Consider the following 25,876-nt stretch of genomic DNA (forward strand, 5'->3'; position numbering starts at 1 on the left):
ACTCCAGGAGATGGTGCAGGACAAAAGAACCTGGCGTGTTACAGTCCATGTGGTTGCAAACATTCAGACACGTCTTAGCAACTGAACAATGACAATAAATACTGTCATTTTAAAAGTAGATTATGATGTGAGATTAAACAGATAGATGAATGGAACAGAATAAATATTTCACAAACATGTATATCAGAACCTAGCAAAAAAGTATTAGAATGACAATCTATAGGGAAAGGAGAAACTACTCAAAAAATGATCTTGGGACAAATGGTTCTCCCTATGGAAGATATATTAGATCCCTGCTGCTGCTGCTGCTAAGTCGCTTCAGTCGTGTCCGACTCTGTGCGACCCCATAGACAGCAGCCCACCAGGCTCCCCCATCCCTGGGATTCTCCAGGCAAGAACACTGGAGTGGGTTGCCATTTCCTTTTCCAATGCATGAAAGTGAAAAGTGAAAGTGAAATCGCTCAGTCGTGTCTGACTCTCAGCGATCCCATGTACTGCAGCCTACCAGGCTCCTCTGTCCATGGGATTTTCCAGGCAAGAGTACTGGAGTGGGGTGCCATTGCCCTCTCTGATATTAGACCCCTAACTCACACCAAATACAAAAATTAATTCCAGCGGTTTTTAGTCCTAGATGTAAAAATTGAAACTAAAAATACTGAGAATACATAAAAAATATATTTTTATTATTTGTGTTAGAACGTCTTAAAGAAAAGGTAAAGAACAAACCATAAAGAAATACAAAAATACAATTTGTTATATGAAAATCAAAAGACTATTTAACAAAAGATCTTAGAGCAAAATATACATTGCATCACCTCCCATCCATAAAGGATAGTAATGCAATGTATTTAACTGTCATAGTCCAGTCCTTCCAAGCTGCAGATAGCAGGAAAGTATTAAACATGAAATTATCTTTTTATGGGAAATACTTGTATAAAAGAAAATAGGAAGGGAGGCAAGGAAGGCTGGGAGAGCTGTCAGACCTCGATCCAGTTTCAATCCCCGAGTGAAGGAGAGAAGGACAGAAGCTTGAATGGAAAGACATTAGAACACTGCACAGTCTAAATGAGGTTTGACAGAGCCATCTAGAAGTCTCTGAGCCAAAATCCGTTAAAAATACATCCCATGTCTTTCAGACACAAGATCTGCTTCAGTATCCATGCCATACTTGATCAACCATGGAAAGCAGCCTGTGGAAGGAGCAGTCTCAAAACAAACTCTGAAAATGAATGATTTCAACTCACAGCGATGGACCCTCATTCAATTATATTCCCTACAACAGTGGTGCATAAGGCGCATCTCTCAGCTACTACAAACTTAGCAAAACAATTGACAGAGGATATGTAGTCAAACAGCTAACAAATATAACATCATAAGCAGTCAGGGAAATGCAAATTAGAACAGTAACGAAATATGGGGACTCCCCTGGTGGCACAGTGGATAAGAATCTGCCTGTCAATGCAGGGAACATAGGCCTACTCCCTGGTCCAGGAAGATTCCATATACCGCAGAGCAACTAAAGCTCATGCGCCACAGCTACTGAGCCCATGCACCACAGCTACTGAAACCTGAATGCTTTAAGGCCTGCAAGTCACAACCAATGAGCCCCGGAAAGCAACTACTGACGCCACGTGCCCTGGAGTCAGCAATCTGCAGCTACTGAACCCACGTGCCACAACTACTGAAGACCGTGTGCCTGGAGCCTGTGCTCTGCAATAAGAGGAGCCACTGCAATGAGAAGCCCATGTACCCCAACTAGAAAGTAGCTCCCAATCTCCACAACTAGAGGAAGCCTACATGCAGCAATGAAGACCCAGTACAGTCAAAAATACATAAAAGTAAAAAAAAAAAGAAATACAACTTTTTACAACTTAGAATGGTAAAACTTCAAGTCTTTGTTAGTAAGAAGCGTTTTCAAAGATTGAGGAAATAGAAACACTTATAAATGGCTAGTGGTAGTATAAATCAGAACAGCTGCTTTAAAGTGCAATTTGGCAGTATATAGTGATATTGGAAAGCAGAGACATTACTTTGCCAACAAAGATCCATCTAGTGAAAGCTATGGTTTTTCCAGTAGTCATGTATGGATATGAGAGTTGGACTATGAAGAAAGCTGAGCGCCGAACAATTGATGCTTTTGAACTTTGGTATTGGAAAAGCCTCTTGAGAGTCCCTTGGACTGAAAGGAGATCCAACCAGTCCATCCTAAAGGAAATCAGTCCTGAATATTCATTGGAAGGACTGATGCTGAAGCTGAAACTCCAATACTTTGACCACCTGATGCAAAGAACTGACTCATTGGAAAAGACCGTGATGCTGGGAAAGATTGAAGGCAGGAGGAGAAGGGGACAACAGAAGATGAGATGGTTGGATGGCATCACCAACTCGATGGACATGAGTTTGAGTAAGCTCCAAGACTTGGTGATGGACAGTAAAGCCTGGTGTGCTGCAGTCCATGGGGCCACAAAGAGTCAGACAGGACTGAGTGACTGAACTGACTAAGTAAAATATTAGAAAAACCTAAATGTATGTCAATAACAGGGTGAATAAATAAAATGTTACACATAAGCACCATATAGCAAATGAAAAGAATGAAATAGAATGTCTACATCTAAGTAGTATAGCTAGACCTCAAAAAGGTAATAGGAGCAAAAAAAGAATGATGTGTACAAATTATACCATTTATACAAATTTTGAAGGCACACAAAACTATTAAGTATTGTTTTATAGATAAATAGTGTAAATTCATTTAAATGGATTGGAAAAGTATGTATCACATTTGTAATAACAACTGCTCAAAGCTTGGGGTTTATGAAGAATGATGTTGAGGATTTAGTGAAATGTTCTTAAAATTCATCCAGAGCTCTAACAATAAAGAAAACAAGGATATTGTCAAATGGATGTTTCCAAATCTAGAACAGATGCTAGTGATACAGACTGCATTGTAAAACACGAAACTAAAGATTCCTGCATCTGAAAAAGATTTGATGTTCTGAGCCAATACATTTGACCTTCTTTTCTGGAATGAAATCATTTTTGAAGAAAAATGTATCAATGTGGATAATTTAACAAGTATCTCAAAGATTATAATTAATAGAAAGCTGTTCATATTGAAGTGAAACAAAATAGGGGTAGACCGAAGAGAACTGTGAATAAGCCTAGTATTTTAAGATCAAATACATTAATAACATCAATATCCTGCTAATGTGAGTAGTTATTCTGATTACTTTATTGTTCATTTGTAGAGTTCTTTATTAGTATTTAGCTTCTATTCGATTTAACATAAAACACTTTGTTTTGAATACACTGTTAAACATTTATCTTTGCTGATTACTAAAGGCACTCCAATCTGGTGCTATATTTATCTTAAGGGTGTTGGTTTTCAGCCTTGGTGCTATCATGAGTTTAAAAAGCAGTACAGAGCATGAGCTGCTCAGAGAAGCTTTGTACCCAGAGACAAACAATTTCTCTTTACCTGCACGGCAACTTCTCTGGAGTTCTCTTGGAGTTACCCATAAAAACTGTTGGAGGAAATCACTGATTGGAATTAAAGTACAGGGCTGGGCTTCCCAGGTAGCTCGAATGGTTAAGAATCTGCCTGCAATGCAGGAGTCCTGGGTTTGATCCCTGGGTTGGGAAGATCCCCTGGAGAAGGGCATGACAACCGACTCCAGTATTCTTGCCTGGAGAATCCCAAGAACCAGAGGAGCCTGGTGGGCTACAGTCCATGGGGTCGCAAAGAGTCAGACACAACTGAGCACACACATACACATGCAAGCTAGAGGGCATGATTTGATTTCTCATACAAAAATTAACTACTGAGATTTTTTTAAACCTTAGTCAAAATAAATCAAATATAAACTTTTAAAGATAGTGATCAATTAGTTTTCTTGTTAAAGGAGACCCTGAAAAATATTTCTTTGTAACCACCCTACACTGCCATTTTAATAAATTTCTCAGCAGTTTACCTAAAAATAAAAACAAATATCTGGATCATTGGTTTTGAAAGTTATTTATTTTGACCAATTATTTTCAGAATTATTTCAGAATCACCTAGGGAGCTTGTAATAACTGCTGCACCTATTCTTACTCAGAAGAAACAGACCAGAGTGCAGGAATCTGCATTTAAACCTGTGATTTTTTTTGCCTGCTTGAACCTGTTCTTTTGGCTAACTTCCTTTACAGCATGCTGGTCAGAAAAGTAAATGTCAACTTCAAAGGATTCTGTGCACATAATATATTAAGTCTGTTTGAGATTGTAAAGCACTTGAAAATACTTCAATAAAGAGTACCAGAAAGGGTCAAAGTAATATTATAATAAAAGTCCAATAAAGATTAACTTATTTTATTATTTAGAAGTACATAACATACCCCATGTTATGGACACACTTTTTACACAAATGTGTACCACTTTATTTTTTTAAGTGCACCTAAATTTCATCACCTAATATTATTCAACTGAGCCAGACAAATCAGAAGCTATTAAAAGAGGAACTGCTAATACAAAGCTCATTAACTCTGTCTTGAACATATCAGAGAAACAGTATAGGGTATTATATTGAGAGAGAAAGAACTTTTAAAAAAGGGTGGAGTGTTACATTAACTGGCCCTGTGTAATTATGCAATATTTGCTGAGTACATTTGAGCTTCCTGTGACTTTGTAGATAGGAAAATACCATAAACCTTGTTTTATACCTGTATTATCACTCTTCAGAATAACCTTGACAGTACAGCTGCTTGTGGTAAGGGAGGATGTAAGAAGATTGGTTGAGGGAACATGAACTGTAGAAGTAATGCTATTCAATAAGGAATGTTTGTAACCATCAATCATTAGACAGTTAATGCCATTGTTATTAATGTTCAATAATTATTAAGCACTTATATTGTGCTTTATGTACAAGGACACAGGCAAGGGGGAGGAAGGAGAAAAGAAGTGTTGGAGGAACAGAGGAAAGGGGAAGGGAAAGGAGAGGAAGAAGAGAATTTGAGAAAGCCCAAGAGCACACTGTAAAGAGAAAAAGAATGAACTAACCATTTTTGCACATAGCTGCTGTAAACGTGGATGTAGCTCTGCATGATATGTATCAACAGAGGGAAGTTAACTTCTACAGCAGGAAATATACACGAACAAATTCATAAATTAAAAATTGGAGTTCTGTTCATTAGGAATGATAGCCTGTTGGCTTAAGTCAAACTTGATTACAAATAACTGTGCTTACAAATATTGGCTAAAGATTAGTCCTTATCAGAAAGCGTAGGAAGTGAGAACGTTTTATCAACTTGAAAAATAAAAGCTCTTCTTTCACTGGGCTTTGGTACTAAGTCATAGTATAAAACTGAAATAAACTGAAATTCCAATATATTTGTTATTGGACCCAACATAAGTACAAAAAGCACTATTATAATAGATGTTACAGTCTTTGTCACCAATGTTAAACTATTGTTTAATACTCAGATATATATATAAACACATACATGGTTTTATATATGAGCTTGAAAGTATATACATAATTCTGTTAATATGTCTATGCCCTTTGATGTTTATTTCTGTATGTGTGTAGGCCTGTATTTGTTTTCAAAAACTAATAATGTAATCATTTTTAAAGGAAGAGCTTTGAAATGCAGGGCTTTAAGGTATTTTGGGGTAAGTGTTTCCAAGGAAGTAAAGTTAGAAAAGATACTTGAGACAAATAATTTTATTTATTGTATTCTAGCTCTACATTAGACTCATTTAACTACAGATTTCTGAACTCCGGATTTCAGATTTTCTGGAATGACCCTTAACAACCTAGTTTTGAAAAGCTCTCTACATGATTTTGATTCAATTGGTCTAAGAATTGGCATTTAAGAATCTACTCATTCCTTAACTATCTCTTCTAGGTCTACCCACACAAGATGCTGGGACAAATCCAATCTGTGAAAAGCACTCCTTTCTTAGAACTTCACTGGCACATGACTGTGCTGCCTCGCAGTTGATCCTGCTCTGGAGTTCCTCACAGGTCTCCCTGGTCTCTAGAAACTAGGACTCCTCAGGAGCTAAGCTTGCATACTCCCTCACCCATCACCTCTGAAGAAATCCTATGAAAATCCTTATTCTTTCTAGAGGTGACTTTGGAGAACCAGCTGTTCAACTTGCCCTGAGCAGGCTTCCTCCCCCAAGCTGACTGCCCACCTACTTGGCCACCTATCATATTTTAAATTTGAGGTCATGAGGCATGAAAAAAAGATTCTGCCCCAAGACAAGAAGAAAAAGTTTACTTGGGAGAAGACAAAAAAAATTTTCCTGACCTTTAAATTTCAAGTACGTTTTTTTTATGTTCTTTCTCAATCCTTTATCAAGTGTAGTAGAAAAGCTTTCGTATACACATATATAAATAGTATGTATACTATATATTTTAGAAAACATGAATTTTTGCCTAACTAAAAAGCCTATGACATTTTGACTCCACTTGCTTGACTTAATATGAATAGAATGCTAGATTCTATTTAGAAATCTAGAATGCTAGATTTCTATTTAAAAAAGAAGATATGCATCAAGCAACAAAGGTTTACTGTATAGCACAGCGAACTATGGTCAATATTTTATAATAATCTACAATGGAAAATAATCTCAAAAATAATATATGTATATATATATATAACTGAATCACCTTGCTGTGCCCTTGAAACACTGTAAGTCAACTATACTTCAATAATACATATATGTATATATGTTAAGAAAAAAATAAAAAATACATTTCAAGTGTGTTAGTATAGGTGATTTTTCCCAAGATCCAGGAGTACAGATTTTAGGAGTGTGGTAGCTTGATATGTCATTTATAGGAAAATAAGTCATAACCTCCTCTTTCACAAAGGCAGCTTTACAATCCCAATTGTTTAACAATACTGTTACAATCATAGTGAGATTAACCAGTCTAAAGTTCTAACTCAAAATCCGCAGTGTTAAATGCGGAAGGCATTAGCATCTAAGAGTTTCTAATACACAATCCTAATTAAGCATAGCAAAAAAGGTCAGTCAGAAGATCTGGATTCTCTCACTGGCCCCATCAATTATGAGACATATGATCTCCAATAAGTCTCTTAAATTTTCACTTTGTGGACCCGCCTGCTCCCCACCCAGGGTTCCTACCTGTGCTCCCACTAAGCACCACGTTTCACCAAATCCTCTGCAGCTGGAATGTTGCATGAGAATTGGATTGCCCCAGGTATACGTAATATGAAAGTCAAGTGTGGAGGACTGTTTTTCTGCCTTTTTTGGCTATTTGGTTTAATTGCTGGCAAGTGGGGAGATAGGAATCATGATCTGACTGTTTTCTCCCAGTTCAGCTCTCACCATATACCCTTCTTTTCCAGACTCTATCTGTGCTGCACTGCCTAGAGTTCCCCTTAACATGCACTGTTTTTGCTCGACTCCAGCCCATTTCATCCTATACCCCAGCCACGCCAAACTGACTCTAGGTACAAAGGTTCAGTGTTCTCTGCTGGCTCCAGGTCTTGTACATTCTGTTCTCTTTCTGGAATGTTCTCCCTGTTCTTCACTCAGATGACTCCTACTCATCCATCATCTCTCACTTTAGCTGTCACTTCCTTCAGGGAAACCTCATCTACCCATCTAATACCAGGTTAAGTGCTGTTTCCGTATACCACATGAGAATCTTACTTTAACCAATATCCTAGAGCTTAACAAACTGCACTGGCTTTACTTGCTCATCTTCACACCAGAATGAAAGATGCTTGAGGACAGGGATTGTGCCTATTCACCAATAATCCCCAGCGTTTGATGTCCTTTGTTCAATGATTGCACTCACAGATATTTACTACACAAGTAAATGTATATGTGTGTGTGTTTTGTGTATGTGTATATACATTTCTCCCCCAAAATACTGTAAGTCAAAACTCATAACAAACAGGATCCTTGTTATACTTGCAGGCAGTATTCAGAGTGCCTAATATATACTGTGTCCACAGTGGAAACCCAATAAATATTTATTGAGATCAAATTTTTAATTTATGAAATTTGAATCATGGATAATTAAACCTTCTAAATAAAAATTAGGTATTACAGATTTGGTGTCAAATATATTCTTAGTAATACAATTGCCGTTTCAAAGGCTATTTTTGTCTAGAGAATACTTACACTCAATTTTTAGAAAAATTAAGTTTCCCTTCCTGGAAAGGCCTTTATGAATATTATTACCAAGCTCGAAGTTTATAGTAAAGTCTAAAGTTCTCTTAAATATAAGCATAAAATCTTCTCTCGATCTTGTCTAATTAGCCATTGCTACAAAACAGAAAACTCCAAGGGTCCAGAATACTAATTCTTCAAGAGGATGAAACATCAAGGCTTACATATGGTATGGTTTTGACCTTTGGAAAACTTAGCTAATTTTTTGTTTGTTTTTTTAATATGAAAGCCTGGCTTAACTTTCTGAATTTCATTATCTATTCATTAGCTAGTTTGAACCACACAGTTATAATTAAATTTTTTTACTACTGTTCTGTGGATTTGCCCACCTCTTAGGAAGAAGGGCAGTCTTCAGGTTATTCTGGTTTTAGAGATGTCAGAACTCTCATTTAAGTTAAAAATTAGTTCCAGAATTGCAATCTTAATTCCTAAAAGTTAGTTCACACTTTTAGAATTTAGCACAGGCTCATCTCGATTGCAAACTCTACAGAAAGCTGTCACTAGATAGCTAGAAAGTGACAATTCAAAGAACCAATGTGTGCAAAAACACTCAGCATAGCATTTCTGACTTGTGTCCTCCCAATGGATGTTAGCTAGTATTTATTTTTTAAGTTCCAGGGTTCAAATGATGTGAAATAACAGTCAGTTCAGGAAATACTATGGTGTTCCTGCTTGGTCCTGGTTCCATAGTATTATAAAATAAAGGTATTTGCTTCATATTACAATAAGTAAATGGCAGTGCTTTTAAACTTAATTACCTATCAGTAGAAAATGACAGGTGGTTCAAGGTACAGTCACTTAGTGTGGTTTACTCTGGTTTAGGGAACATAGTTCAGTGTGTTTCAAATATCTGTTTTCAATGTTTATTATATCTTGGCTACTACTGAATGCAAATGTTAATTTGTATGGTACCTTTTTATTTGCACATCTCCCAAGTGAACATTCCTGAATTCTCCTACAGTTGTGGATTGACCACCCAAAAGTTAAGCCTCTGTTCAATGCAGGTTAGTTTTGGCCAGATCTGAAGATCCAGGGGTCAAATTCAAATTTAATTAGTCTTGTGGTATCTGTAAGATGGAATTTATTTTCCAGAAGAGTTAACTCATTTCTTTGCTTACTTGCCTCCCAAGTTTTTCATATTTCTTGCCAATTTCCCTCCCAAGTTTTTTTCCTCTTAATAATTTCTTGCCAACTTCCCTCCCATTTTTCTTCTTCTAGTGACTTAAATATGAAGACTGCATAGTGGAAGGGGTTTTAAATCTTCAACTTACATAGTAAATATTTTTTATTAAAATGTGTATGTAATGGCTGTCTTGACAAATATTTACCTAATGAAGACCATTTTGTGGTTACAAAAGGATTGCAACAACTTTGTGGAAACCAATTACATATACTAAGCCTCTGATCTCTTCTCACACCCACCACCCCACCTCCTACCATGTACAATTATAAAAGCCAATTACTGCTCCAAACCAGGTACTTTTACATGAGAGTGAGTCGCTAAATAAAGACAGTCCAATTATTTGGTATACAAATGCTGGCCTGCCTAGAATCTGTTGCTGTCAGTTGTGGGGTAGTATGGTAGGATAAAGTATTGGAGAATTGCAAATGGTTGGTATTCTGGAAGTTTTAAAAAGGTAAGAGAATAGTGAGATATCACTCTTTCAGCATGAAATATGAATAAACTCTCCTTAACGGATAAGTAAGTTAATGTGGGGCCAATTACATTAATTCCTCTTTTTGAGCTAGTAAAATCTTCAGTGCTGGTTACAAAAGTCACAAATATTTAGGAGGATTTTAAGGGAAGTTTGGGTACATGGAAAGAAAACAATGGGAGGATAAGACAATGGACACAAGGATACACACTGGTATTTTAAAAGAACTATTTGTCTAGAAATCCTTTTACTATAATTAAGATTCGAAGTATGACACATAAGCAAGACTTGGAGAAGTTCCTGAAAGAGGAGATCTCGGGGTAAAGAATCTGAGCAGGACTTGCTCACTCGTGTCTGCTTGTTACATCTTTTCTATCAGCATAGCACTGTCTCCATGCCCTTCCCTGTGATAAAGTCTTCATGCAACTCCACTGACTGAATATTTTAAACCACAGACTGAAATCAGAAAACTATGTGAACTATGTCGTGCGTGCTTTTCCCTATCTAAGAAAATTTACACATACCTGCCTAATCCTCTGACACCAAGCATCACTACACACGCAAGTACTTTGTGGGTATTAAAGCTGAAAAGAAACACAAAAATGAGGAAGAAAATATTCTGCCTCATCTCCAGTTTGAAATCTAGATGTAGTACATTAAGAAACAGAACAGCTTTGGCAGTCAAAGTGAAAACATATTGGATCATGTATGTTTGTATTTGCAAATGGAGCTACAGACAGTACACAGAGGAGGTCATTAGCTGATATCAGTTGTTAACCCTCAAGGACTCCGTAGGTATTTTGTGTTCCTGCTCAAAATTCCTCCATGCTTAAAAATATAAAACCTTCATTTTTGGAGATTCTTACTGGCCTTTTTCAAAGGTGGGAATACTTGCTTAACAATAACAAAAACTGGAAACTCTGAAGTCACTGAAAAATAGGAAAAATTTTTCATTTTGTCTGTCAGGATAGTCTAGCACTTTTAATTATTTGTATTTGTCCCTCACAACAACAACTTGCTGTTGTATAATCATCTCCTCAAACTCTGAGACTGAGAAGCTCAGAAAAGAACATTTTCTGAGTAAAATTCTTGCAACTGACATGCCTACTTCAATACTTATCTCTGAAACAATCAACCAATAAGAACTTATCCTTACGCCTATCAATGTGCTTGGTGTAGTATCCCACAATAAAATTTTTAGAATCACCATTCTCAAGAAATTTACCATGTAGTTGGATAGATAACAACATATAGGAAACATTCAGAAAGAGACAGTCATATACTAATGTATTCACTGTACTCACTGCATTTGTCAGTTTAAAGTACAGGAATTTAGGAGATGCTGGATGTTTTTGCCTATCATAAGATGACTAGAAAGATCTAAACCAGTTGCAAAAGTCAGCAGAACAGTAAGGAGCTGGGACTCAGGGACTATTAAAAATAAAAAGCTAAGTGTTTTATTTGATATTTTAAAGCAAAGAGGATGCAGAATGAATTAAATAGTGGTCATCATTGTTATTAAAGGTGATCTAGTGGTGTTCTCCACTGGTACTCTGTTAGCAAGACCAGTGGTCCCTCTGCTTGATCAGATATCTCAATTCTATGTAACTGATCTCCACATCCTTTCCTTCTAAACCCATGGCATTTCTACCTGTCCTTATTTCCAGTTCCTGTTATACAAGGAATTCTTAATCCTAAACCAACTACTCTTCTCTCTTAATTGCTTTAGGAAAAATATATTCACTCTTTCTCAAAGGCTCATTTTTCCTGATGCCATTTGTAAGGATGCAAATAGTACACAAAGAGATTCCTATCTTCTCGCAATTCCTCTACTACTTTTGTTTCTTCTTGTCCATCGTTGATATTAGCTGGATTATTGAACTAACTTCCTATTAGTCTTCCCCTTTCTAGTAAAAATAACAAACAGTACTACAACTACTAATAATAATAATAATCACTGATTTATTTAGTGCTTTCGATGTGCTAGAAGAATCCACAAAACTGTACAAATTAGGTAATAATATCTTCACATTGCAGAGGATAAAACTCAGTATACAGCAAGGTTAAGTAATGTTCATCAGCAACCCACCCTGTTAGATTTCAAAATCTCTGTTCCTTCTGCTACCCCAAAAAAGTTCGAATCACATCCACTTTAATTCTGCTTCACATTTCATAGTCAAAGAGATATATCTAAATTGCAAAGCTGATTACATCACTCCCCTGATTAAACCTCTCCAAGACCAAATTCCTGAGACTTGTACACAAGCTCCCAAGACATGGCCCTCCAGTTTCATTCCTTACTTACTGTCCCCCAGTTACACCCTCATTCTGTCAAGATGCTTGTGGTTCCCTGTACTAACCAAGTGGTTTCATGTCTGGTTTTTCTGCACATAGTTTTCTCCGTCCAGAATATCTTTTCCATTATCCTTAATGGAAATGGAAAATTGAAATTTTCCATTAAAATTTCCTTAATTCCTTCTACTTATCCTTCAAGGTGTTTGTTTTTAGAGAAAGCCTCCCTGAACTGACCAGGCAGGCTGAAAGCCCTCAACTGGGCTTCTGTAGTGCCGAGAGAACTTCTATCGCAACACTTGCTATATTATATTGAAATGGTCTCTTGGTATATGTTTTCCATCAATCAGCCTATAAGCTCTCTAAGTGAAAGAATAATCAAGTTTTCATTCTGCACTCCACCACAGTGAACAGAGTCTGGTAATCACAGAAGTCATGCTGTGAGATCCGAAAGGGAAAGAGAAACTGGAATCACCTCCCAATCCCATGGCCATTTCTGGAGTATGGAACCAATGAGCCAACGCTCCAAACCTTCAGGATTGTATGCCAACTGTCTTCTTCCAGAGAACACTCCAACTTCTGTTACTTTGGTCATGCAGACCGACTACAGATGACCACTTTTAAAGTTTCCTCTCAGAACTACTTTTGTCAACATCAAAATTCATACTGATGACTTTTCATGATTCTGATTCATGGTTCTCTTCAACTATGCCAAACCCCACTTGTTTCCACAGCACTCACTAACAAGAACTGGCTTTGAGACACATGCCTTGTGTCTCGCTATCTAGCAGTATTCTCTACCTCCAAAGGAAACAGAAATTAGCTACAGTTCACTGAGTGGCAAATATGCACCAAATGCTGTGTTCAGCACTTTCTATTTATCTCATTTAATTTTCTCAACAACCCAGTGACTATCACTCATCAATCTTCACTTCTCATATACCTAACCTTCTCTCTATTTTACTGGCAACTCCAATGTTTTTAATTAAAAAAATTCCTCCAACACCATAAGTTTCATTCTTGTCACCATTAGAATTCCGCAGGGAATCGTTCCATCAGAAGAATGGCCTAATGCCTACTCGGAAGGTTATTTCATCATTAGCAGACCCAGATTTCTCCTTTCACTCCTTTAGAAATGCCTCTTTTTTTCCCTGTTAGAGTAACCTTACATTCTTCATTGATATCTTTTCCTATTGGTCCAAGAAATTCCAAAGTATATACATTTTGTTCTATTCATATTTTCATAAAATAAAATGTCTCAATAAATGTTTTCAAAATTAAGACTCTCTAATTTCTACTAGTTTAAAAGCTTAATTAGGCACAGAAATTATGTTATATGATTACATTTATGTGAAATATCTAGAATAGGAATATTTTAGAGACGAAAGGTTGCTTACGGTTAGGTAGAGGGGTTAGGGATGAGAGAATGTAAATTGATTGCTAACCGAGGTTTCTTTTAGAGGAGTTGAAAATGTGATGGTTATACAACCTTGAGCATATATGTTAAAAAAAACTACAATGAATTATATACTTTAAAAATAATTTTAAGGCTGGTCATGGAATCAGAAAAAAAAATATGGTTTTACTCTTACCCTGTTTCTCTCATTATTTTAACAGTTTTATCAGGATACAATTCACATACTATACAACAATTCATTAAAATACAGGTCACTTTATTATGCACTCTTTAGAAAACAGACCACATCCTATTCACCTTGGCATTCTCAGAACCTAGCACAGTATTCAGAAGATAGTAAATGTTCATTCTACAAATTACGTACCTATACCTCTGAATTTACTACTACTAAGGAGTACATCAAGGTTGTATATTGTCACCCTGCTTATTTAACTTATATGCAGAGTCAATCATGAGGAACGCTGGGCTGGAAGAAGCACAAGCTGGAATCAAGATTGCCGTGAGAAATATCAATAACCTCAGATATGCAGATGACACCACCCTTATGGCAGAAAGTGAAGAGGAACTCAAAAGCCTCTTGATGAAAGTGAAAGAGGAGAGTGAAAAGTTTGGCTTGAAGCTCAACATTCAGAAAACAAAGATCATGGCATCTGGTCCCATCACTTCATGGGAAATAGATGGGGAAACAGTGGAAACTGTGTCAGACTTTATTTTTTTGGGCTCCAAAATCACTGTGGATGCTGATTGCAGCCATGAAGTTAAGATGCTTTCTCCTTGGAAGGAAAGTTATGACCAACCTTGATAGTATATTAAAAAGCAGAGACATTACTTTGCCAACAAAGGTCTGTCTATAGTCAAGGCTATGGTTTTTCCCGTGGTCACGTATGGATGTGAGAGTTAGACTGTGAAGAAAGCTGATCGCCGAAGAAATGATGCTTTTGAACTGTGGTGCTGGAGAAGACTCTTGAGAGTCCCTTGGACTGCAAGGAGATCCAACCAGTCCATTCTAAAGGAGATCAACCCTGGGTGTTCATTGGAAGGACTGATGCTAAAGCTGAAACTGCAATACTTTGGCCACCTCATGCGACGAGTTGACTCACTGGAAAAGACTCTGATGCTGGGAGGGATTGTGGGCGGGAGGAGAAGGGGACGACAGAGAATGAGATGGCTGGATAGCATCACCGACTCGATGGACATGCGTTTGAGTGAACTCCAGGAGTTGGTGATGGACAGGGAGGCCTGGCGTGTTGTGATTCATGGGGTTGCAGAGAGTCGGACACGACTGAACGACTGAACTGAACTGAACATAGCTATGCCATGCATGTCTGAATGCATACGTGCTAAGTCACTTCAGTCACATCTGACTCTTTGCCACCTTTTCGGCTGTAGCCTGTCAGATTCCTCAGTCCAGGCAAGATCACTGGAGTGGGTTGCCATACCCTCCTCCAGGGGATCTTCCTGACCTAGGGATCAAAACTACATCTATTATGTTTCCTGCATTGGCAGGTGGGTTCTTTTTACCACTAGTGATACCTGAAAAGCCTATAGTTTCGCCATACTTAAATTAAATATATGTTTACAAGTTTACTTGGGTGAGTTAGGATAGCATTTATAAAACTATTTCTATGAGAAAAGATGTATTTAAAAGCAATAAATAAATAAAGGTACCAGAAACTTTCCAACACCTTTCCACTAATAAATAAACAGAGCTCATACTTTATCTTGCAGGACACTGACTCTCACCCTGCAGCCTAGCCCCTCATAGACAAATACCTAACTTCTCTAGAAACATGCAGAATTTTTTAATAACAAATTTAATGAATGTTCCAACCTCCAGGTTGTGAAATACTATTCTTGGAAGAAGAGCTTTTGAGGAATGAAGAATATTTTCTTCAAGGTAAATCAAATATTTTTCAGAATAGCTTTTATTCTCATTATGATTTCAGAGTATGTGAAAATACGAGAAAGAAGCCTTTAAAAGCTACTGTTGAATGAGTCCGTATATACATAAAGAGTCATTTGTTCAAGCATGTAGCTCTCTTTTGTAAGGACTGTAGTTTCTATCTAATCCACAATCAGCCTTTTTTTTTTTTCCTATTTTTCATGCACTGTATTTTAAGCTTCATTTTATTCCCAGTGCAATTTTTTCACAGAAGCTGATTTAAAGGGATCTACTGGAGATCCAACCAGTCCATTTTGAAGGAGATCAATCCTGGGTGTTCACTGGAAGGACTGATGCTAAAGCTGAAACTCCAATACTTTGGCCACCTCAGGTGACGAGTTGACTCACTGGAAAAGACTCTGATGCTGGGGGGGATTGGAGGTGGGAGGAGATGGGGACGACAAAGAATGAGATGGCTGGATGGCATCACCGACTCGATGGACATGAGTTTGAGTGAATTCCGGGAGTTGGTGATGGACAGGGAGGCCTGGAGTGCTGTGATTCATGGGGTCGCAAAGAGCCGGACACAACTGAGCGACTGAACTGAACTAGTATCAAATGCCATCTATCAAGGAGTGATTTTGAATCAAGATCAGTATTCAGGCAATACCGCTGACAAACATCATAACATGATACTTTCCCTACCATTAACATCATAATGATGCTTTTCCTACCATTAAGATACAGGGGATCTTCCCAACCTAGGGATCAAATCCAGGTCTCCTACAGTGCTGGCAGATTTTTTACTGTCTGAGCTACCAGGGTGAAAAGTGAAAGTGAAAGTTGCTCAGTCCTATCTCTTTGTGACCCCATGGACTATACAGTCCATGGAACTCTCCAGGCCAAAATACTGGAGTGGGTAGCCTATCCCTTCTCCAGGGGATCTTCCTGACCCAGGAATTGAAAAAGGGTCTCCTGCATTGCAGGTGGATTCTTTACCAACTGAGCCATCAGGGTGTGAACCCTTTATCATACAATTTACGTGCTGAATAGTACAAGATCCATATATTGGCTTTACTTGGAATACTTTCTGTATTTCTAGATGATGAACTCAGTCCTCAATATTGTTATGAAGTGATTGATCATAATTTTGCCACTGTTTCAGAGGATTACAGACACTAAAGGTTATATGGTTACATGTCTAAGGTCAAAGGATGAGATATAATCACAACTTTATCTCAGATTCCCTATCAGCAGGTCAATGTTTGTTTCTTTAGGCTATGGTGTTATTAAAATAATTAAAATTCTCTTACGTAATTCTGAAGTACCCTTAAAAAAATACATCCTATACAAATGCCCATTGAGGACATTTTTCTCACTAATAAGTGAACAAAATTTTTGCCATTTAAAAAATGAATTGTATATTAAATTCATTAAAAAATGAATTGTATCTTTATGTTTCTGCAGGCTTCTTATAGCAGAAGCCATATATTTTATCAATTTCTTTACTCACAGTAGTTTACTCATAGTAGAAATGTGATTAATATATGTAGACTGATTAAAACATTAAATATATAATTTAGGTAGTTTGAAGGTTTCATATGCGTAACCAGAAGTTTTTCACATAATTACTTACCTCTTCTAGTTGGCATGCTTTGATGACACTCCTATATCGATATTCATCATAGGAAACACCAAAGATGATGTTATCTTTAATGGTTCCAGGCATGATCCAGGAATACTGAGAGCAGAATGAAATTCTTCCACTGTGCTTAATTTTACCTTCTGAAGGTTCCAATTCTCCCATAATCATCATGAGAAGTGAAGTCTGGAAATAAATCCAGTGTTATTAAGTCAAATCATTTGATCAAATCATTCTCAGGATTCAGGTGCCACGAACTGTCATCCTAAGCATAGGTATCCTAATTTTTAAAGATTCTGAATTAATTCATTCAATTCAAAATTTATGAAGCACTTCTTATTTTGGGTATGCTGCTATGCACAAAAGATACAAAGGGGAACAAGAGGCAATTACAATAGAATGTGATAAATGTTACACTAGAGGCTCACAGAGATGGGATGCTGAGTTCAGATTGTTGGGATGGGGTTGGTAGAGGTTAGGGAAAAATCAGTAATAACTGACATTTATTGAGTGCTCATTTGTTTTCTCACATGCCTTGTTCAACCTAATTCTGTTGTACCTTTCTTGGAAACATGTCCAGAATCTGACTGCTACTTCCATTACTATCTAGATTAAGCTAACATCATCTCTTGCCAGAATAAATAGAATAGCTTTCTAATTTTCTAACTCCTTGCTCCACCCTTGTCTTCCTACAGTCTATTCTCAGAGTGGCCCTGTCAAAATGTAAGTCAGATCATGTTACTTTTCTGCTTAAAACCCTCCAATGGCTTCTAAGGTTCTCAGAAAAAAAAGCCTAACTCGTTACAAGGCCCATTATAAGGCTCTCAGGGCCCAAATGTAATGGTCTCGCCCCCATTACTTCTCTGACAGCTCTGCTCTCCATGGCTCACTCTGGGTCGACCCCACTGACCTCCCTGCTGCTCTGTGAACTAGACAGACAGTCCCATTTCAAGGATTTGCTCCACCCCCTACCTGGAAGACTCTTCCCCAGATGGCCATATGACCTAACCTCTCACCTCCTTCAAGCTTTTGTCAAATGTTACCTTTCAATGAGGCCTCCACTGCTTAAAATTGCACCCTTATCAATCTTTCTATTTTATCTTCAAAACATTTATCATATGACATTTTATATATATATACATATATATAAACATTTTACTCAATAATTTAATGACATTGTTGTTTAGTCATGTCTGACTCTTTGCAACATGATACACTATATTATACATTATATTAAACAAGGGCTCAATAACTTTAAAAAGCAAATCATTGGTACATAAACAGACAAATCAATGGAATAGAATTAAAGCTACAAAAGTAGATCTAAATGCATAAAAGAATTAATATTTGATAAAGATGGCATCTAAAATGAGTGGAGAAAAACAAACTATTCAGTATATGTTGTGGGACAACTGAACAGCCATGTGGAGGGCAGACAAAAAATTGTAGCCGTATGCCACACCCAATACATGATGAATTTCAAATAGGTCAAAGAATAAGTACAAAAATAAGACTGTAAGAATACTTAAAGAAAACATTGAAGGATGTCTAAAAGAAAAGAAAAACAACTACCACGGAGTAAGAAAGTTTTTCTATATGAATCAAAATCCAGAAGTCATAAAATTCAAAAAAAATCACATTAAAAGGAAAAAAAGACTTGGGCACAGAAAACAAAAGGAAAAAACATCAAACTGAAGTAAATGTTTGCAAGTTATATGACACAAAGGAATAATTTCCCTCTTGAGTGATATTAAAGTCAAAAAGAAAAATACCAATAACTCATCAGACAACAGTACAAAGTATACAGATATTTCACCAAAAATTAAAATAGAGGTGACCTTTAAGCATATGATAAAGTTTGTACTTTATTCCTAATAAGAGAAATGCAAATTAAAAAAACACTGACATATGACTTTACCCAACAAGACTGGAAAAAATTCAAATGTTAGATAACATATGCTGGGGATGCTGTGGGGAAATAAACCTACAATCTACATGGACTGTAACACACATGCACAAATTGATGCAGCCTTCAGTAAAGAAAGTTTGGCAGATATACAAAAATACTAGTAGACGTGCTAAATGACATACATGCAATATTATTCATAGCGTCATTCTTCGTATTGGCAAAATACTGGCAATTACCCAACTGTCAATCAATAGGTGATTCATTACATTATAAATGCCTAACCAAACAATGAAATACTACATATAAAATTATATACATTCAAAAAACTAACAAGAGTATCTGCCTGAGTTGGGAGAAAGAATGGTGAAAAGTGGAAAATAAGCAGAGGAGAAAGAGAAGTGAGAGAAAATTCTTGAATTTTTATACATTTTAAATTTTAATAAATAACAATACCACCTGAAATATATTAGGAAGAAAGAAGGATCAAGAGATAGGCACTTTTGTGATGCCTATTTCAGTAAATTTTAAAATTCTTATTGTGTATGGAAAATATCCAAAATTCCTTCAGTTCAGTTGCTCAGCTGTGCCCAACTCTTAGAGACCCCATGGACTGCAGCACACCAGGCTTCCATGTCCATCATCAAATTCCTTATTTCTACATATAATTCTTCTGTACAATTGAAACTATAAGTGAAATTTTCATACAGAACAGATTTTTAAACCCCAACAATGAAATGGATCTGTTACATATAAATATATACACACATATTATATGAATATATATATATACAAACACATATATGTATACACACATATATATACGTATACACAATATACAGGTTAAATATGTTTGGATCTATATTAAATACAAAGGTTAAATATATATTTAACAATATTTATCTATATAAACTTATATTAATATATAATATTTATCAATGTTTTGGTATTTTGAGAGATGCAAAGTTAATCTGAATTTATATATATATATAATGCAAAATATTGATAAAACATTGCAGACTTTGTATCTTATTTTAAAATGTAAGCCAAAATAGAAGCCAAAAGCCATTCCACACATCTGATGCTCAGTTATTAGAAGATCAAGCCAACAGTTCCAGAGTAAGGGCAGAATACAGAGACTGTGGTGTGTCAGGGTTGCCAGCAAGGCCACAGAGCTGCTTCCATGGTACAGACAACAGAAGAACGAAAAATCCCCACACCCTGGGGGAGATGCCATAAGCCAGCTTTCAGGTAGAGATACCCAGAGGTATAGACTCTTACACTAATATTGCTTAATTAAAATAATTCAAGGAGCTTTCATAAATGAAGGATAATTAATGTAGATTAGAAACCCCCCAAAATCCATTTTCCAAAATATTCAATTAAATAAATTTGTATCAAACATCTATTACATACTAGCTATACTATGATAGTCCTTGGAATATAAAAACTATGAAGACACAGTTCCCTTACAGACTCGATGTTAGTAACAGCGGAAAGTGATAAAATTAAACTTTGCCTTTTTTTAAAAAAAGACTAAGACGTGTGTTTCATTCAAAAATTAAACATTCCAGTAAAAATTACAATGTAGGTTTTTATAATCTGTAAACTCTTTGACTCTGCAAACCCAGTCTGAGAAACTACTCATCAGAAAATTATAAAATGCACAAAATTACAAATTAATCAACTTACAGATAATAGAGAATGCCATCACAATATCATTTATACAAAAATAACTTAGCAATAAATTACAATATAGTATTAGAGAATAATCCCATTTTGGTTTTTATAAATATACAGATATGTGAAAATTTCTGGAAGAAAAATATTTCAAAATATTTACCTCATTATCCCTAAGAGGTGAATTTAGGAAAAATGTGTATTTTTCCCCTCATATTTTGTTTTATCTGCATTTTCTTGCTTTTCTACAAAGTTTTAATGACAATAATATAAACAACTACCATTTATTAAGTAGTACTTTGTTTCAAGTACTGCATCAAGGGCTTTCTATATTTCCTTATCTAATCCTTATATCTGATCTTATTGTTTTATTCAGAAAATAATATATATTCTTGAAACTTTGGAAAATCCAGAGATATAATCTCAGAGATAGCAACTAGACCCGTAATGTTCTTTCAGAGACACAAATACATATATATACGCTTTTGTAAAATACAGATCATAATGTACATATATTTTATAATCTGTTGCCCTTCTTAATAGCATAATATACATATCCTTCGGAGTCATTTTTAACATCCCTATACTGACTGAATACAGCGGTTTCCCAAGTGGTGCAGTGGTAAAGAATCCACAAATTAATACCATAGATGCAAGAGATGAGGGTTTGATCCCTGGGTCAGGAAGATCCCCTGGAGTAGGAAATGGCAATCTGCTCCAGTTTTCATGCTGAAAAATTGCATGGACAGAGGAGCCTGGTGGGCTACAGTCCATGGGGGTCACAAAAGAGTGGGACACAACTGAGTATGCATACACATACGTATGTACACTGATTGAATAACATGCCATTATATAACTACACCAAAATTTACCTAATCAATCCCCTATTATTAGATATTTCGGAGTTTCCCCAATTTGCAGCTATTGAAACAATGGGATGAATATCTTCATATAAAAATCTCTGCAAACATACTAGGGTAGGTCATACAAAGAGAATTGTTAATTGGTTACTTTTAAGGCTTTTAATCCACAAATTACCAAATTGAATGGTTCAGGGTTTATCTTGAAATGCGAGTATTTGAAATTATTCTATCTAATAATTTAGCTAGATCATTTATCTAATAAGAGTATAAAATGTTCCATCCCTACTGCAACGAAAGGACACCCTCCTAGACTTAGTTGCCAAACTCTATTTCTCAGAGGGGTTTAATTATTCCTAAGGAACAACTGCCTCCATCTGACTCTGTCTTCATATCTGCTTCTCAGAAGATGTAGCTGTAACTCCAGCCAGCAATTATCTGCTCATCAATTCTTAATAGAGTTACCTGAAATTTAATTGCTGGTTAAGTCCTATAATTTGTAATTCCAAAGCTATTTGTTTACACCTTTCAAAGAAGTAATTTTAAACACATAAAATTAATTTTAAAAAATTCTGTGAAACACAATTACTATCTTCTCATAAGCAATCATTCTGAGTCAAGTCATCTGTGATTTATTAGCAAATCCTCCTATGGTATCATTTTCTTTTAATGGTGAAAATTTCTAGTTATATAAGAAATAGAAGGAAAAAGTAGCACTTTAAGAAGAAATACATTTTTCGAAGAAGATGATGCACAACCATAGCTGTTTTATTGAAAGGCCTATTTTATATGTGGGAAAACACATATGGAGAAAGAAATAAGCAAATTGTATATTGCTACAATTATGAACACCAAATTCAATGACTAGAAATTTTCTATGGCATTTTGTTTCCCAAGTCTCAGACTAAATTCTTTAAAATGTGGTTCTTCTTTAACTAGATATTAATAAATAACTATTTTTCAGGGATATTTCTTAATTTGTTTTTATTTACATTTTTATCTTACAGTGGTACTGCTCCTTCCTTCCTTCTTCCTTTTCTTTCATCAAAGTATTCTGAAGAGTTTTAAGAGGACACTAAACTTTTTAAATTTTTCTAGAAAGTACTGTAGCTAAAATTATAGTTATAGAACATCTTTTTAATAGACTTCCAAAGCAAATATCTATTATCCTTAAGTAGTCTATTTCAAAGCCAAGAGACCCTTTCTTATCTCTGATTCTATTCCTTCATGCCCTTTGAATATATTTCCCAGATAAAGAGAACAAGTGTTTATCATTATCTGAACAATAGCTCAAATCATTGGAGACTAATATAAAGTCTTCTCCTGACAATGAAATTTGACTCTTTAGTTTTTTAACCTCTTAATTTTTGTCAGATGTATCTCCAAATATCCATGGTTTATAATTAAATGAGGTAGAGTGGAAGGCTGATCGGTACAGAATAAATAAACATTCCTATGTATTGCCATCAAAAAACTATCCCACTCAATAATCTTCCCTCATAATAAATCATAAGCGAACCTGAGTCCATTCTCCAAAAACATTCTTGTGTCAACAAAATGGGGATCTTTTGCCCATGTGGTTACTGAAGTAAAATATAAGCCATGACTTTCCTGGACCAAGTCTGAGAAAATGTCTGTGCCACAGCTTGGCAAAAATGGATGCTTTACTTGATCAACAAAGTTATTATGCTCACCATCTATGTGCATGACACTCTACTGAGTGATGCCCAAAATATAAATATATAAAAGAAAAAGTTACTGAAGATAACAGGAAGAAATGAAAGGCTAGAGGACGCTATCAGTGGAATAATTATACACAGTATCCAAATATTCTCCTTTCACAAACTAGAAAAAGAAAGGAGAAAAGATGTCAGGTTAACATCTTCATCTGAGGTATAAAAGAGACTACCTTGCCTGCTCCAGTAGATCCAGCGACTGCCATCAACTGTCCTCTTTCTATCTTGAAACTGATATCTTTCAGGACAGGAGCACCGAGAAGTAAGTTATTGAAGAAGAGGCTGTTATCACCATTGGAAATTTTTCTATTGTTATTATTTTCTTTTGTTTTCTCAAATAATTTACTAAATCCCTGTAAAAAAGAAAAAACACAGTAAATAAGAAGGTATGTTTCTCAGATATTTTCAGTGTATGTGTGAGGGTACAGTTGTGTCCGATTCTTTACAACCCCATGGACTCCTCTGTACATATAATTTTCCAGGCAAGAATACTGCAGCAGGCTGCCACGTCCTTCTCCAGGGGATCTTCCTGCCCAGGGATCGAACCTGTATCCCTTGCATCTTCTGCATTGGCAGGCAGGTTCTTTACCAGCTAAGCCACCAGGGAAGCCCAATATTTTCAATAGCTATTTACATTAGGTATTATTAGTTTGAAGAGCACATGGCACATGGTCCATACTTTATAGCACACAAGTTATAGTACATGATTTCTAGAGCACATGATCCAAAATATTTCAAAATTATAATAATAATTTCAATTGCTGATTGTTGCTCACCATCAAATTTAATTAAAGATAGCTAGCTATCTATATAAATACACATAATTATTCAATCTTCAGCAGAGTAACAATATATGAGATAGACTTTATAAACTCTTTCATTCAAAGTTGTAGACTGTGACTCAGAGAGGTTAAGTAACTGAAGTCATTTAAGTAGTAGGCCTGAGTGGAATTACAACCCAAATCTTCTAACACACTGGCACCTTACTCTGAGAAGCTCAAAGTATTTTAGTAGTTATTACTAAGTGTAAATGTGATGATAGTAGCATTTTATTTGAATGGATTCCATTTTTGCTAAAGTGCTGGAAGAAGGAATTCTTTTTTGAACGCTCCCTGCTTCTGTACTGCCCTATGGGACGCGTTAGAATGCGTGCATATGCTTAGTCACTCAGTCGTGTCCAACTTGTTTGTGACACCATGGATTGTAGCCCACCAGGCTCCTCTGTCCATGGGATTCTCCAGGCAAGAATACTGCTGCTGCTGCTGCTGCTGCTGCTGCTAAGTCACTTCAGTCGTGTCCGACTCTGTGTGACCTCATAGACGGAAGCCCACCAGGCTCCCCCGTCCCTGGGATTCTCCAGGCAAGAACACTGGAGTGGGTTGCCATTTCCTTCTCCAATGTGTGAAAGTGGAAAGTGAAAAGTGAAAGTGAAGTCGCTCAGTCGTGTCCACTGCAGTGGGTAGTCATTCCCTTCTCCAGGGGATCTTCCCAACCCAAGGATCAAACCCAGATCTCCTGCATTGCAGGCAGATTCTTTGCCATCTGAGCAGTCTTCAAATCACAGTTCACAGCACTGCAGGTGATCAGGAGGAAGGTAATAGTTCACACAGTTTTAAGAGAATGCATTTCCACAACCTCAGCATCCCAAAGCACTCCTTCCTAAAGTTAATCACCTGAGAATTTGTTTGCTCTTTGTCATTTCTCTTTCCTACTTTCTGCTTCTCCCTTCAGAGAAGAGGCAGCCTTCTCACCAATCCTAAGTTTAGCTAGGCCGTCCTTTCTGGAGTGTAAAACACTCCATGATACAAACATGGGGAACGTAAGAGAATGATTTTCTTCCGAGAGGGGATCCCATAAAAGCAAAGCCAGAAATACTGAAGGAGGTAACATCGTGTTTCACCAGATTTCAAAGTGATGGCATCTATGTGTCCTGTCATCTCAGAATCAGGCTTCAGAGATGAACTGAAGGACAAGTTATTTTAATTAACTTATTATCTAATTTTAGTAATTTAATAAATTAATACAAATTCTTATCTGCATTTTAAAGTTACATTTTCCTGAATAAAGCAAGTAATATTTATCTGATTGACTTAGCAATGAGACCTGACTCTCTAAATTCATTTATTTTTCATGAAATTGAAAGTACTGAAATGGCAGCTCCCAAGTTTTGACAAAAATCCATTTAACATATGAAGACACTATACAATAGACAAGAATTACATTCTTTACCACCTCTTAAACCTATGTATAAAATTCATAAGTCAATTTAAAATGTATCAGAGGTATACAGATTTTCAGTACTATCAAAACTTTAGGTCATACATAAGCAATTAAGGTTTAAGACTACGGCTTGAATTCTTATGAGATGGATGGCTAACATCTCTTTCGGTCATCAGATAACTAAAAGCAAAGCTAAGAAGCAGGCAATGAAAATTCTTCGAATGAGACAAAGGCTTTTTTATTCTATTATTAACTTATTTATCTACTAGACATTTACTGAGCATCACCACTTCAAAAGTCTCACATAGGAGAATAACAAATGGGCAGATATTAATATTGCAACGTGTTTAGTGCTACAACTGAAAACTCACACCAAGTCCTACAGGAGCACATTAAAAAAG

General features: G+C 36.2%; 1 protein-coding gene across 1 annotated transcript in view; it reads right to left on the bottom strand.

The window, feature by feature from the left end:
- The window catches only part of CFTR (CF transmembrane conductance regulator), a 207,158-nt gene that overhangs the window by 110,228 nt on the left and 71,054 nt on the right, over positions 1 to 25,876 (bottom strand). The window contains exons 10-11 of the mRNA XM_055420807.2: positions 23,429 to 23,608; positions 17,068 to 17,259 (exon numbers count right to left, since the gene is read on the bottom strand). Coding sequence (XP_055276782.2) covers positions 17,068 to 17,259; positions 23,429 to 23,608 — 372 coding nt within the window. The remainder of the gene's footprint in view (positions 1 to 17,067; positions 17,260 to 23,428; positions 23,609 to 25,876) is intronic.

The sequence above is a fragment of the Moschus berezovskii genome, chromosome 3 (genome assembly GCF_049115385.1).
Source record: "Moschus berezovskii isolate FMDL1 chromosome 3, NW_MosBer_1.0, whole genome shotgun sequence".
In the NCBI taxonomy this organism is placed as follows: domain Eukaryota; kingdom Metazoa; phylum Chordata; class Mammalia; order Artiodactyla; family Moschidae; genus Moschus; species Moschus berezovskii.